We start from the raw sequence: 13,436 nt of genomic DNA on the forward strand, positions 1-13,436 counted from the left end.
AGTAAATAGCCCTATTTGTCTGGAATTCTAGAGGGCACAGAAAGCAGACAGAAAACAAAGTAAGTTACTAAGTTAATATGTCAATAGTTCATCCTATTGTAAGTGAAAACAATCAGTAAATAAAACCTATAAATAAAACCTACTAGGGGGCTGGAGAGATGGCTTAGCAGTTGAGCACTTGCTGCTGAAGCCTAAACACCCTGGTTCGAGTCTCAATTCCCCAGTACCCACTTTAGCCAGATGCACTGGGTAGCACATGCACCTGGAGTTCGTTTGCAGTGGCTGGAAGCCCAGGTGCAACCACCCATTCTCTCTCTCTCTCTGCCATTCTGTCGCTCTCAAATAAGTAAATAAAAATATTTTAAAAATTAAAAAAAAAAACTATTAGTTAGGCACAAGAGCTATATTTCAAGTTCAGCCTACCACTTTTTAGTAGCATGAGTCCACAGCATGAGGATCAGTGGGCTAGACATCTCTGGGAGCTCTAGCACATTCTGTATGCTACTTAACTCTACTTAGACTCAGCATCACTCTTTATAATGCAGAAAATAGACTGCTAGCTTATTGTGATGATATGATTATCACAAATTGAGAAATTATGCATGCTCACCAAATGAGTGATTTAAACTAAAATAAGTCTGCGAGTTCACATCTGAAAGCACTTAAAATGGAAAAAATATGGCTTAAAAATTTTTATTCCAATCACTTGCTTTAAAATTTTCAAACGACTTGTTTAGGGCTGGAGAGATGGCTTAGCAGTTAAGGCGCTTGCCTGCAAAGCCAAAGGACCTCGGTTAGATTCCTTAGGTTATCCAAGTAAGCCAGATGCACAACGTGGCACATGCATCTGGACTTAGTTTGCAATGGCTAGAAGCCCTGGCGTGCCCATATTCTTTATCTGCCTCTGCCTCTTTTCCTCTATCAAATAAATAAAATATATATTAAAAATAAGACTTGTTTACCAATGGTATAAGGATTTGTTATAGGAAGTATAGTAAAGATCCACTGCCGCCCCCCCTTCAGTGCTTTAATTAGGAAAGTTGGTTGGTTTTGTTTGGAGAATAAGATCCTGTCTTCCTTTTCATACCTTCCCTTTACTAACACAGTAGATGGCTTTCTCCCTAAAAAGACAAATTCTTGTCAGTTCTACACCACAAATCATACCCACCTGTACAGAGTTTTGTCATGTTCACTAAATTGATTCTGGGTAGATTTAGGACCAGTAGCAGAAGCACCTGGAGGTTTAGAAGCTACTTCTGGAGGCTGCAGAGACAAGACAAAGATGCCCAAGGAACAGACAATTACAAAGTAGGCTTCATTGAAGGGGAGAAAGGAGCTAAGCAGCACTGTGAATTTGCTCTTCACTTCTGTGTGCATGCATTCAAGATAGTAAAGATTTATTTACCTTAAAGCTGGCATTGTCATTTGTATCTTTCTTGTTCTCCAATGATGCAGATCTTTTATTTTCAAACATTTTAACTCTGGTGAGCACAGACTGTGGTTTCATTGCTGGATCTTCCTCTTCTTCAGTTAGAGTCGGGGGTGGAGGCAGGGGTTTGGCAGATGAGGGCAGAACTTCTGGCTTATGTTGAGAGGAGGGTATCAGAGGAGGAACTGCAGCACCATGGAGAGGCTCATACGGGCCTGCTTTGGAGGTAAATCCTTGTGACGGCACTTGCTCGTAACTTCGTGGGTACTGGTCAAAGTACTGTTTCGGTTCACATGACTTAGATCCTGCTGAAGAATAGGGCTGTGCTTCTGGTCTGTATCTGTTATGCACCTCATATCCAGGGGTTGGCTGCTCTTCATGTCGTAGGGTTGAGGTTCTAGGTGGCTGTTCATAGCGTGATCTACTATCATATGACAGAGGGCCTGGCTCTTCAAAACGTGGGAAATAGCCTCGTTCTGAAGACTCCTCAGGGTGCTGTCTGGAGTCAAGTTCTCGAGGGTGATGATTATCATGAGAAGGCCGAGGCTGGTAGGGTTGTTTGTCATCATAATATGACCACTGTTCTTCATATGTAGGAATTCTATCTTCATACCGTAGGCGATGGTCATAGTTTCGAGAAAACTGGTCTGGATAACTTGAGGTGTCATATCTGTATGTGGGCTGCTCAAGGTCTCTGCTGGCTTGTTTGTCTACATATGGAAGCTGGGGATCATAGTTCAGATTTGGCTCTTTGTCTGGCCTCTGTACTGGATGACCAATGGTTGGTTGCTTCAAAATATGATTTTGTCTCATTACTTCTTCAGGATATGGGTCCTTTCTATATACCTGTATAAAAAATTCACACTTAAGAGACAGGCTTGTTTCTAATTCTAGTTTATTTTATTAGGCAATGATTAAATTATGATTTCAAATGTGTAAATAGTGTATGCTTTACACCTTACTACCAGGATAGAGAATATTAATGGAGAGAGCTAATTTAAGTGAAAAGATTCATACTGCAGGTTGGGGCTTTTATGTTTTAGACACATACTAAATAAATACTAAGTGAGTTATTAAAGATAATTATGAAATTTATCAGAGAATTAATGCATGGAACAATTGATTCTACTTGATTTTGACATTGAAGATAACGATTATAAATTTATGAACACCAGTATTTACATAACCATACAAAGGTTTATATAGGTTTCAAGAATTCTGGGGGATAGTAAAAATCATAAGTAAAAGTAATAAAAATATTAAAGCACAGATCTTAATTAAAAGTCCTGGTCTCAAATAATCAGTCTACACTAGAAGCCATGCAAACTATGAAACTAAAATAATTTGTAATGATTTAAAAGCACTAGGGTATATAAGCCCATGGTTAAAAAAAGAAAAGAATAAATAAAGAAAAAAAACTTAAAAGGGCAAAGCAAAAATGATCATGTACTAGGCTGATGAAGAGCAACAAATGAGTGCAGCACTGCAGCAGAGGTACCTTTGTTGGGTCTACATGCGACGACAATGATGGTTCTTGATCTCTTAGCATAATGTGAGCTGCCTCAGTACTTGGTATTCTTAAAGAATCAGCTTGTGGTGAATAAGAGGTAGAAGGAGCTGGGGTGGGCTCCTCCAGTCTGACATGAGTTAAATTTACATTAAGATTAACTGCAGAGGTTGATGATGCTGGGTTTTTTTCAGGCGAATGGAAAAGGACTGGAGATGAGGCTTCTGCTTTCTGTGAAGTTTTTAAAATTATTTTAAATATAGTGTTTTGGTTTACTGTTATCTTCCCACGTTAATTTATAGTGATTGGTAGACATATACTTTAAGTGTGCTGAGTAACAATGTTAAACTATGACCTCATTACTAAATTATTATTTTGTTTTAAATTCGGTATATTATGGTGTAAGCTAAACCAACAAAATTTAGAATTAAGCCCTTGGTACTCTTAATCTAAAATTAAAGATTAAGTTGTAATCTGGATAAAGGAAAAAGTATATTGTTTAACTCATCACCATTCTCAAATTTAATAATGCACCTCTAACTACAAAACGTTGAATGCTTGCTGCTTACCTGTTGAGAGGCTGTCTTAAGTCCAGGGGAGTCTATTCTATGAATAGGTTGTGGCTGCGCTTGTGGTGAGTAAGGAGGATATGTTTGGTTTTCATGATGCATCCCAGAGGAGTCCTCTCTTACAGGCTCAGAGGACCGTGTAATGGCAGACTCCGGTGGAGTCCCCACCTCATCATTAAGAGTTTCATCTAGTTCTTGATCAGTGTAGGCCCCGCCTTCTGTATCTGTGTCTTCATAGTCAGAAGTGTGTCTACTGTCCGTGCTATACATTGAATATTCACTACCTGGGGCTGACAGGTAGGACAGACGATCATCATGCAAATCAAGGTCATCACTTGTAGCACCATCCGCCTGGGTCAAATAAAAGTAAATTAAAAATTTTATTCAGTAGTTCTTTAAGAGATGGCCTTTATTTTATAAGAGAGATTGAAAGGCTAATTTTTGTGAATAAAATCATATCTATTTCTTGAAACTTCTGGTAGAGAAAAGTCAAGAAGACTGCAACAAGCACACATGCAGATACACATAGCATCCCCTGAGATGTGAAGAGATTGGATGAACAAAATACTGGCTGGCCCAGCAAGAGCACACTGGACTCCAAGGCCCAGCCACAGAGAACAGGAAGGAACTCTGGCATGACACGTGTATGAACCTACTCACTAGCTTTTCATCCAAAAGCAAGGTGAAGACGGAGAATGCTACCAAACCAAGTTCACACAAACAAGGACATACTGACAGAACAGCACATGTATGAATAACTATAAAAATAAACCCCACAGTCAAGTTGAGTGAGAGAAAATGTATATTTAGAAAACCACTTTTTTATTTGGTCCCTAAAGCTTTTATGAACACAACAGAAAATCATCACTTATGTGGTGCTTGTTCCATTCAATTAAGAAGAAATTCTTCACTAGCTTTCACAGAAGTGAAAAAGGATGGAAATAGAAATGTTATGCTTTTCTTTTGTAAGAACTTAGGAGCTGAGTTAGTTTCTAATATTCTATGCTTAACAGATTATGAGTGGGTCAGAAAGAAAATGAGAAGTATATAAGGGAAATATAACTATGAGGTTGCAATCCACATGGCCACTGGACATTCATTTGAAACTAGCACCTGGATTGAACAAATCAATCTCTAAAGAGCTTGCTTAATAAGCACTGTTCCCCTATTAGGAATGAGAACAGAAGGATCAGAGGATGTGGGATGTAGAAATCACAATAGCTCACTTCAGCATGGACTAATGAGATATAGAACACTGGTTCTCCAGGAAGATGCACTATTGTTAACTATCAGGTTTGTGTATGCAGCTCTGCAGGTCTCTGTACCAAGAATATGGTTTTGGGAGTCAGGCTGCCTGAATATAGTTTTTCACGAAGTAGTCCCATCTTGAATCTTTAAGAGCCTGACTGCAGACACTGTCTTCCTGATAAGATCACAGTAAGTCAGACCTCCCTGTAGAACTGGTTTCTGTCAGAGCACTTGCAAGGCTAGATAGAGAAAGAAATTTACAGTTGTGTTCTCTTAGAACAGAATCTTTCCTAATACTTTCTGACTGTAATGGTGATAGCTGAGAAGTCTTCTTGCTATCTCCTCTCATCTGTAACTTGCTGGGGAAATATTTCAAGTCTCTGGAAGAACAACAGAACTCACTAAATTACCTAGCTTCTGCATCTGGTTTGAAAAACAGAAGTGAGAAGAACCATGGGCTGTTTTGAAGCAGGAAATCTTACATTTACGTTAAGAAAATTTCAGGATGACTTTTCTTGAGTTAGTATAGAAAATCACAAGAGTATGCCAGACCTTGCAAAAAAGAAACTTCCCAGCAATTAGGTCCAAATAGTTACTTTAGGAAAGTCAGTGAGAGAGGATGCTAGTACTCTTCTGTTCTATCATACTTACTTGGATGGAAGGGGACAAGAAAGAGAAACCAAGGCTGATTTAAGTTAAAACAATTTTTTCTGATTTACAAAATGCATCGACCTAGCCAGTAGAAGATGTTCTATTTTTCCTCAAATGAAAGGCTAAGGAAATCCATAATTTAAAAACAAAACAAGAACAAAAGAAGTATACAATAGTACTACAAAGATAAATTTTAGAGAATATTTGCTAATTAAAAGAATGATTCAGGTTGTTATATCTACTTTGTGAACTGGGAAAAGATGACTACAAGAGTTTCCTAGTGCACAATACATTCTTTCTGGAAAAAAAAAAATACCCAAGAGAATTGTGCAGTTATGTAAGATTAGTATGAAGACGCCTCAATCCTTTTTATAAAGAGCTATGAAAAGTAAAATTCCATGGGATGCTGTTAAGTGGTGTAGTGGGTTTTTCCACTCTGGTGTTCTTACACAGTGTCTATACTGGCATGTAAGTTATTCAAAGTGATGAAATCTCATCTGCACGGTCCATCTCCCATCCCACACTGGTACCCAATGAGAAAAACTACAGTTCTAATGCTTTAGTATAGCTGAGATCTCTGACAATATTTCTTAATGTAAACGTTTAACATTTTTTCTTGCAGAGGCCACGTGGTCCTAAGCATGCAGGATGCACTGCCAGAGCATCTGAACAACAGCCAGGCAGAGGAAAAGGGGGGAGCATGCAGGGGCAAACATGAAAACCAAGCCAATAAGGCAATACAAATAAAAAGATAAAAGAACAACAAAAAGATTTTAAAAAAAGAGTTTCTCTCAACATTCTCTAACAACAAAAACTTACTAATACGACATGGATTGAAGGTAAGACATTTTTAAAAAAGGCTCCTTCAACAGTGTACACTGAACAAAATGATTAACTCTTCAAATAAAAGACTTTTTCCACAAAATGTGCTATAAAACCATGCTGACAATAGAAAGTGATCAATCTAGAGTTAGACATTTGAGTGTCTGTAAAAATCAAAAGTCAAAGGCAGAGAAGACCTGCTGCTTGTTTGATATTCCCAGTATGCTTATAAGGATATTAAAAGGTGCTGAGTGGGGGAAGGAGGGGCTTGCAAAGGTAAAAATGGGAGTAAACATACAGAATAGCCTTTTTAAGAACCGCCTTTAAGAATTCTTAGTTCCTTTAATGGGCTAGTGGCTACTGTGACACCCCTCAAGGGGATAAGGGTTGACAGTATTTCCATCTACTGCTTGCCTTTAGAGCAACTTCTGCTCCCCAAGGTCAGCCAAATCTGAAGCCAAATTCAAAGTTGTCTCTCCTCAGTCAGCTAGGGGCAAAGTGATAATTGTTTTCCAGTATAGTCTAAGAATTGTTAGTAGAGAATCCCACTAGAGTGCTAATCTAATAAAGGAAGAAATTTAAGAACTTTCAACTTTTATAGCCCCTACATACAAATGATAAAAGCCTAAGAGCTAACTTTTCCAATAAGAAACAAAAGGTAACTCTAAGGCCTTTTTACTTAGCTATCTAATGGTTCTAAAAAGTAATGGGAAGTTACTTACCTTCCCTTCAGAAACCCACACCAGCTGGTTCTGTTGTTGTTGAATTGCTTCTTTCAATGCACCATACCAACCATCATTCATTGAATTTAAGTTAATTGTAGCTGGAATGAATTAACAATGTAGGTTTATGGTTAGAACACTGCCAAAAGCCAGGAGAATTCTTTCAACCTTTTCTATCATCATTGAAAAGATAGTAGCAAAGGATATAAACATTAGAAATTTCTATTTTGGCACTGTACATTTCCTTTCCACCAATCTTTCAGATGTTAACATGTAAGCTCTCCAGGCAGATGTCATATAAGTTTTAGTATTTTAACAATGTAACTTTTTACCTCTACATTGTTGCCTAGACATTTTACACATAAAGGTGGCTTTGATATACTCACTTGTAAAAAGATGATGATTATTTTTACGAAGTTTATGAGATCGTTCATATAATTTCCTGGCACTTTTCCGAGATTCTGGACATAACCTCATTCTCATTGTTTTTACACCTTGTTTAGAATCAGGATTAAGGAAAACGACAATTGGGTACCACTGGGCGTAATTAAGACGATCAACTGCATTTGGTGTCACATCTAATAAAGCATGTTTGTCCTGGAGAGAGAAAGAAAAATTTATCTAAAGATACAAGATATCATTAAGAATCTACCACCTACCGAGGAAGCCACAACCTATGCTACAGGGAGCACTGGTTAAAATTTTGAATTCAAACCCAACATGGCTCAGGGATATTTTGCGGAAGAGGGGGCGGAAAGAATGTCAGAGTCACATGTTGGGTCATGATTTGCAGAGACATTTATCATACCAATAACTGGGGGCTAACTCCACAATGCACGACCCATTTTCATTAACAAGGAGGGTCTAATGGGAAGGGGTAGATCACAGATGAGCCTAAATAATGGTACCAAACTGCCTGTATTTACTGAAAAGAAAACTAATAAATTAAATTAAAAAAAATTCTTGTCTCTCAAATAAATATATAAAAAATTAAAATTAAAAAAAAATTTGAATTCAGAGTTGGGCATGATGGTGCATGCCTTTAATCCCCCTCAGGAGAGTTGAGATAGAAGGAACTTTATGAGTCTGAGGCCAACCTTGGCTACAGAGTGAGACCCTGCTTCAAATATATTATATATATATATAAAATCACAAGTTAATTCAATTTAAAATCATTTATTTACACAAGTGTGTACATATGGGCACACTTGCTACTGTAATCTAATGCCTTTCCAACTTTATGTGGGTGGCTAGAGAATTGAACCAGGACCAGCAGGCTTTGGAAGCAAGTGCCTTTAACCACTGACCCAACTTCCCAGGCCCCAATATTTCAATGATTTCTAACATAATTAACTTAAACTACAATTGCAGGCTGATAGTACTGTCTGTGCTCAGTAAAGTGAAAATAAGTATAGCAACTTAATTTTCCTCACATCCCCTCATCATAAGTGCACCTTAAATTGTACTAATGTAGCATAAAAGTTGATTAATTATATGTGAACACCATATATTTTTGTAGTTAGGAAGTACCATATTTTGATGCTTATAGTAACTATCCTCTTGAAAATAATTATTATTTTCTTTTAGTAAAGGCTTAATTTTCTGATGATATTTATTGGTAAATCAGTAACAATCTTAGGAAAATTACTTTCTGCTAGCAAATAAAATCTCTTCCCACTCAAAATTAAAAATATAAACATTACAGTTTATTAATAGGACAACCTTCATTAACTTACTTGATCTATTATCTGCTTTATTGTATGAAGACGAATAATGCCAGAGCTACGTTGGTCAGTTCCAGCATCACGTGGTTCACTTTCTATTCAAGAAGTCAGAACAAAAACAAAACAACATTATTTCCATTGCTAAGATCAGAATTTCTCAAACACTGAGCATGCTGTGTAACACTTTGCTAGGGGACTGTCTAGTGCACTGTGGCCTATTTAGCAGCAGGGATTCCACCCATTAGGTTAGTAGCAGATCATCCCGAAAGCTCCTTGTCTTTTGCAAAATCCAAAAATGTCTAGAGAAGGCTGAAAGACTTTAACAGAGTACCATTCACTCTGATTCCCTGCCCAGCTAAAAAAGTAGGTTAGATAAAGGCTTCCCAACCAGGCTAGGATTAAGAAAAGGAAATGAGGACTTGCTTTGGGTATAAATTTAAGGAGGCAGACCCCCCAAGAACTATAGGCAAATAATTTTAAAAATCACAAAAATGCAAAAGCCCATAATGAACATTTCAAAATCAACAGTATTTACATAGATACTACACACCATAAAGAATTAATGAAGCTGTATGTAGTGGCACATGCCTTTAATCCCACCATTCAGAAGGCAGAGGTAGGAGAATTGCTGTAAGTTTGAGGCCATCCTTAGACTACACAGTGAACTCCAGGTCAGTCTGGACTAGAGCAAGATCCTACCTACACTTACTTGAGTAAAAGTTACTTAACAGTGTCTCTTGGCCAAGAAAAATGTTCACATATGACCAATTCCCTCAACCTAAAATGAAATGGAGACTTAAAAACACAAATTGTTTTGATGAGCTTGATTCTATTAAAGCCAGGACAGTAAAACTGTAATTCTGTTTGGTACAAAGAACATACAATATATTTTAAGAATTAATTTATTTGCAAGCAGAGAGAGGGGAGAGAGAGAGTGTGTGTGAGTGAGTATGGGTGTGCCAGGGTCTCTCACCACTATAAATGAACTCCAGACGCATGTGATACTTTGTGCATCTGGCTTATGTGGGCATTGGGAAGTTGAACCCAGTTCCTCAGACTTAACAAATTAGTGCATTTAGCTGCTGAACCATCTCTCCAATCCCGTAATTCATTAACTCTTCGGCGTGTTTCTCCAACCACTTAAAATATTAGCTACTGAACCAGCATGGGGCTATCACCCACAGTGAGCTTTTGATCAGAGAAACCTACAAGGTTTTCTAAAAGAATGACAGATTTCTGTCAGAGTACTTGATGACCCACCAAAGGTTAGTGGTTAAGACCTTATTGCTGAACACCATTAACACCATATGCAGCTGACAAGTAAAATGGAACGGCATGGCTGGAAGCCAGGAGAGAGTCAGTCCCCAGACAGTCAGCGCATCTAGGGCCAGAAGGTGCTACGTGGGTGACTGGGGGAAACGACCAATATCTGTCCAAGCAACTCCTGGTCCAACCTACTTAGCAGCAAATAACCTGGTGTGATGCCCACACAAGTGCAATAGTGGCACACAGCCATGGTGGGGAACCAACTACATGATTTGGCTAACTGATCCCCTCAGTGGTTCAAGACCCATGTTGGAGCTGGGAAACAAGTCAGAACCATATCCAAACACAAGCCCACTCTATAATATCAAGCTACCATCAATCATGGGCTACAAGAGGGCCTACACCTATTAAACTCTCTATTAAAAAAGTAAGGGCTATCTCATTTGTCTGGTGCTAACTTACTCTCCATTGGAGAATCTGCTTCTCTTTATCAGATAGATGCAGATCCTAAGGAGAGAGCCACCCTATCATACCTCCCCCGGCTGAAACTAAAGAAAATTGGCAAAACAAGCAAGGGTGCTATTTTCCTGATGAACCGGATACCAGCACAAGGGGGAAGGAGACCAACACAGAGAAAAATCAACACCTACCAAATCAGAGAGCCAGAGCCCCAGAGACCCCCAAACACCTCATCACTGAAGCAGACCAAAAATGAACCCAACATGGCTCAGGGAAATTTTGCAGAAGAGGGGGCGGAAAGAATGTCAGAGCCACATGTTGGGTCATGATATGCAGTGACATTTATCGTACTGTGGGCTAACTCCACAATGCACGACTCATATACCTCAACAAGGAGGGGCTAATGGGGAGGAGGTAGGTCACGGATGAGCCTAACAATGGTACCAAACTGCCTGTACTTGCAGAACAGAAAATTAATTTAAAAAAAAAAAAAAAAAAGGAAACTTGGGCTGGGAAAATGAGTTAGTGGTTAAGGCATTGGCCTGCGAAGCCTAAGAACCCCGGATCTATTCCCCAGGACCCACGTGAGCCAGATAGATACACAAGAGGGTACATGCATCTGGAGTTCATTTGCAGTGTCTAGAGGCCCTGGTGTACCCATTCTCTCTCTCACACACACATAAATATTTTTTTAAAAAAAGAAAAAAAAAAGAACTTGGAAGGGGCAGGGAATTTGATGGAGGGTGGATTTTGGATTTAAGAGGAAGGGAATGGCAGTATGGGGGGGAATTATTATTGTCTTCAGTGATAGAAGCTGACAATAAAAAGTTTTAAAAGAAAAAAAAAATAGCTACTGAGCTAGAACAATGGATCAATGAACAAGAGCACTTTCACACAAGCAGAGGGTGGGCAGGGACCTAAGGCCACCAAATTTGATGTAAATAGATGGGTGTGGCCATGCATGATTGTAACATCAGTCCTGTGGGATGCATGGTGCAGAGAACTACTGGGGTTCATGAAACTACTAAAGCTCAAAAGCTGGAATCAGTGAAGAGATTCCATTTCAAGGAAACAAGTGGATGAGTAAGGAAGGCTGATAGATACCTAATGTTCCCCTGTGGCCACTATGGTGCAAGAGGTATAACATCCACATGCACCACACACTGCACCTATTAAACACACACATGCACATGCAAAAAACAAAAAAACAAAATCATTCACAAGTTTACCTAAGGATGCTCATCTTTTATTTTGTTCTGTGAAGCTCCAAAATATGGCTTATGAGAGTACTATTTCCCACCCTTTCTCACAGTGACATACAAACATGATGCTAATGTTTGTATGACATATTAATGTAAAAGTGAGGAGGCTACTTCTGTGCTGAGACCTGCTTACCCACTGTGTGCTGAGGAGATCAGTACTTTGGCATGTTCATTAACCAACGGAAGAATGTTATAACAAACTGCTGTGAAATTCTAGGTTAGACACCTTAATTACATCAATACACAAACTGGAAGCACCAAAGCTATTCATTTGTAGCTGCAAGACAGTCAGTCTATGACTTCACCTTGGCAACTTGCCCTCTTCTATCAGCATGTAATAAGCTCAGTGCAGCTTAGGACTTACTTCCAAAAGCCACCACAGAAATTTCCTTGTAGTTCTCCTCTTAAAAACAGCAGCAATGTTTGTGACTCTGGTCGCAAAAGAAAGCTTTAAAGGAAGGGCAGAGGCTCCAGAGATTTGAAAGAACAAGTGGTGATGAGCAAGCAGTTTCAGAGAATGAGAGAAGCAGGGTAATATTACACACTTGATGGACACAGGATAACTGAGGAGACAGTTCAACTGGGACCTCTGCTTGAACAAAATGCTAATAATCCTTTGAAGACTTACTGATTCAAAGAGGATACATGACTAAGCTACCTGAACCCCTTAACATATGTCTGTAAAATAACCAGAGTAAATTGATGTGTTATCCCACAAAGCTGAGCTCCAGAAACCTTCACAGCTGCATTTCCTAAATTTAAAAACCACAGATTTGGTTATAAGTACAGTCCCCAAATAAAATGTTATTTGCAATGACCAAAGCACTTCTGAAAAAATAAGTTGAATGGGAAAACAAATATTTTCTAATTTGCTTAAATTTTACTATCATTTGTTTGTAAATCTAATTTTCAGAAATTAACTATCTTCATTCAATTTTGCAACTCAATAAAGAGTAATATAAAAAAGAGAAGTATTCTGACTCCCAAGTGTTATTGTGAGGATGAAGCAAACTCAAGGTGAAGCAGTTTCTATATCAGCCAAGAGTTTCAAAAGAGATGATTTTTCTCTTCTTTTTATTTACTTATTTTTATTTTTTGGTTTTTCGAGGTAGGGTCTCACTCTAGCCCAGGCTGACCTGGAATTCACTATGGAGTCTCAGGGTGGCCTTGAACTCACGTCAATCCTCCTACCTCTGCCTCCCGAGTGCTGGGATTAAAGGCATACGCCACCACGCCTGGTATCTTCTTTTTATTTTTTGATTTTTCAAGGTATGGTCTCATTCTAGCCCAGGTTGACCTGGAATTCACTCTGTAGTCTCAGGGGTAGCCTCAAAACTAGCAGTGGTTCTCCTACACAGAAGTCTGGCCTCCCAAGTGCTGGCTAAAAGGCATGTGCCAACCATGCCTGGCAATTTTTCTTTTCTTAATAAATATTTTTATTTATTTGTTTGTTTTATGTTTTTTTATTTGAAAGTGACAGAGAAAGAGGCAGAGAGAGAGAGAGAGTGACAGAAAATGAGCACGCCAGGGCCTCCAGCCACTGCGAACGAATTCCAGATGCATGTGCCCCTTTGTGAATGTGGGTCCTGGGGAATCGAGCCTTGAACTGGGGTCCTTAGGCTTCATAGGCAAGCGCTTAACCGCTAAGCCATCTCTCCAGCCCTTTTTATTTATTTTTGAGAGAGAGAGAAGACAGAGTGTTTATGAGTGTGCCAGAGCTTCCTGCTATTAGAATTCAACTCCAGACACATGTGCCACTTTGTCCATCTGACTCTAT

General features: G+C 38.8%; 1 protein-coding gene across 9 annotated transcripts in view; it reads right to left on the reverse strand.

Moving 5' to 3' along the window:
* Positions 1-13,436, reverse strand: part of Tjp1 (tight junction protein 1) — a 268,814-nt gene that overhangs the window by 14,925 nt on the left and 240,453 nt on the right. For 6 of the 9 annotated variants that reach the window (XM_045144906.1, XM_045144904.1, XM_045144908.1 and 3 more), the window contains 7 exons: positions 8,685-8,767; positions 7,335-7,545; positions 6,949-7,049; positions 3,506-3,856; positions 2,928-3,167; positions 1,406-2,275; positions 1,169-1,263 (listed from right to left, as the gene is read on the reverse strand). In XM_045144906.1, coding sequence (XP_045000841.1) covers positions 1,169-1,263; positions 1,406-2,275; positions 2,928-3,167; positions 3,506-3,856; positions 6,949-7,049; positions 7,335-7,545; positions 8,685-8,767 — 1,951 coding nt within the window. The remainder of the gene's footprint in view (positions 1-1,168; positions 1,264-1,405; positions 2,276-2,927; positions 3,168-3,505; positions 3,857-6,948; positions 7,050-7,334; positions 7,546-8,684; positions 8,768-13,436) is intronic. The other 3 variants (XM_045144912.1, XM_045144911.1, XM_045144910.1) reach the window with 1 other exon arrangement.

Source organism: Jaculus jaculus, chromosome 3 (genome assembly GCF_020740685.1).
Source record: "Jaculus jaculus isolate mJacJac1 chromosome 3, mJacJac1.mat.Y.cur, whole genome shotgun sequence".
In the NCBI taxonomy this organism is placed as follows: domain Eukaryota; kingdom Metazoa; phylum Chordata; class Mammalia; order Rodentia; family Dipodidae; genus Jaculus; species Jaculus jaculus.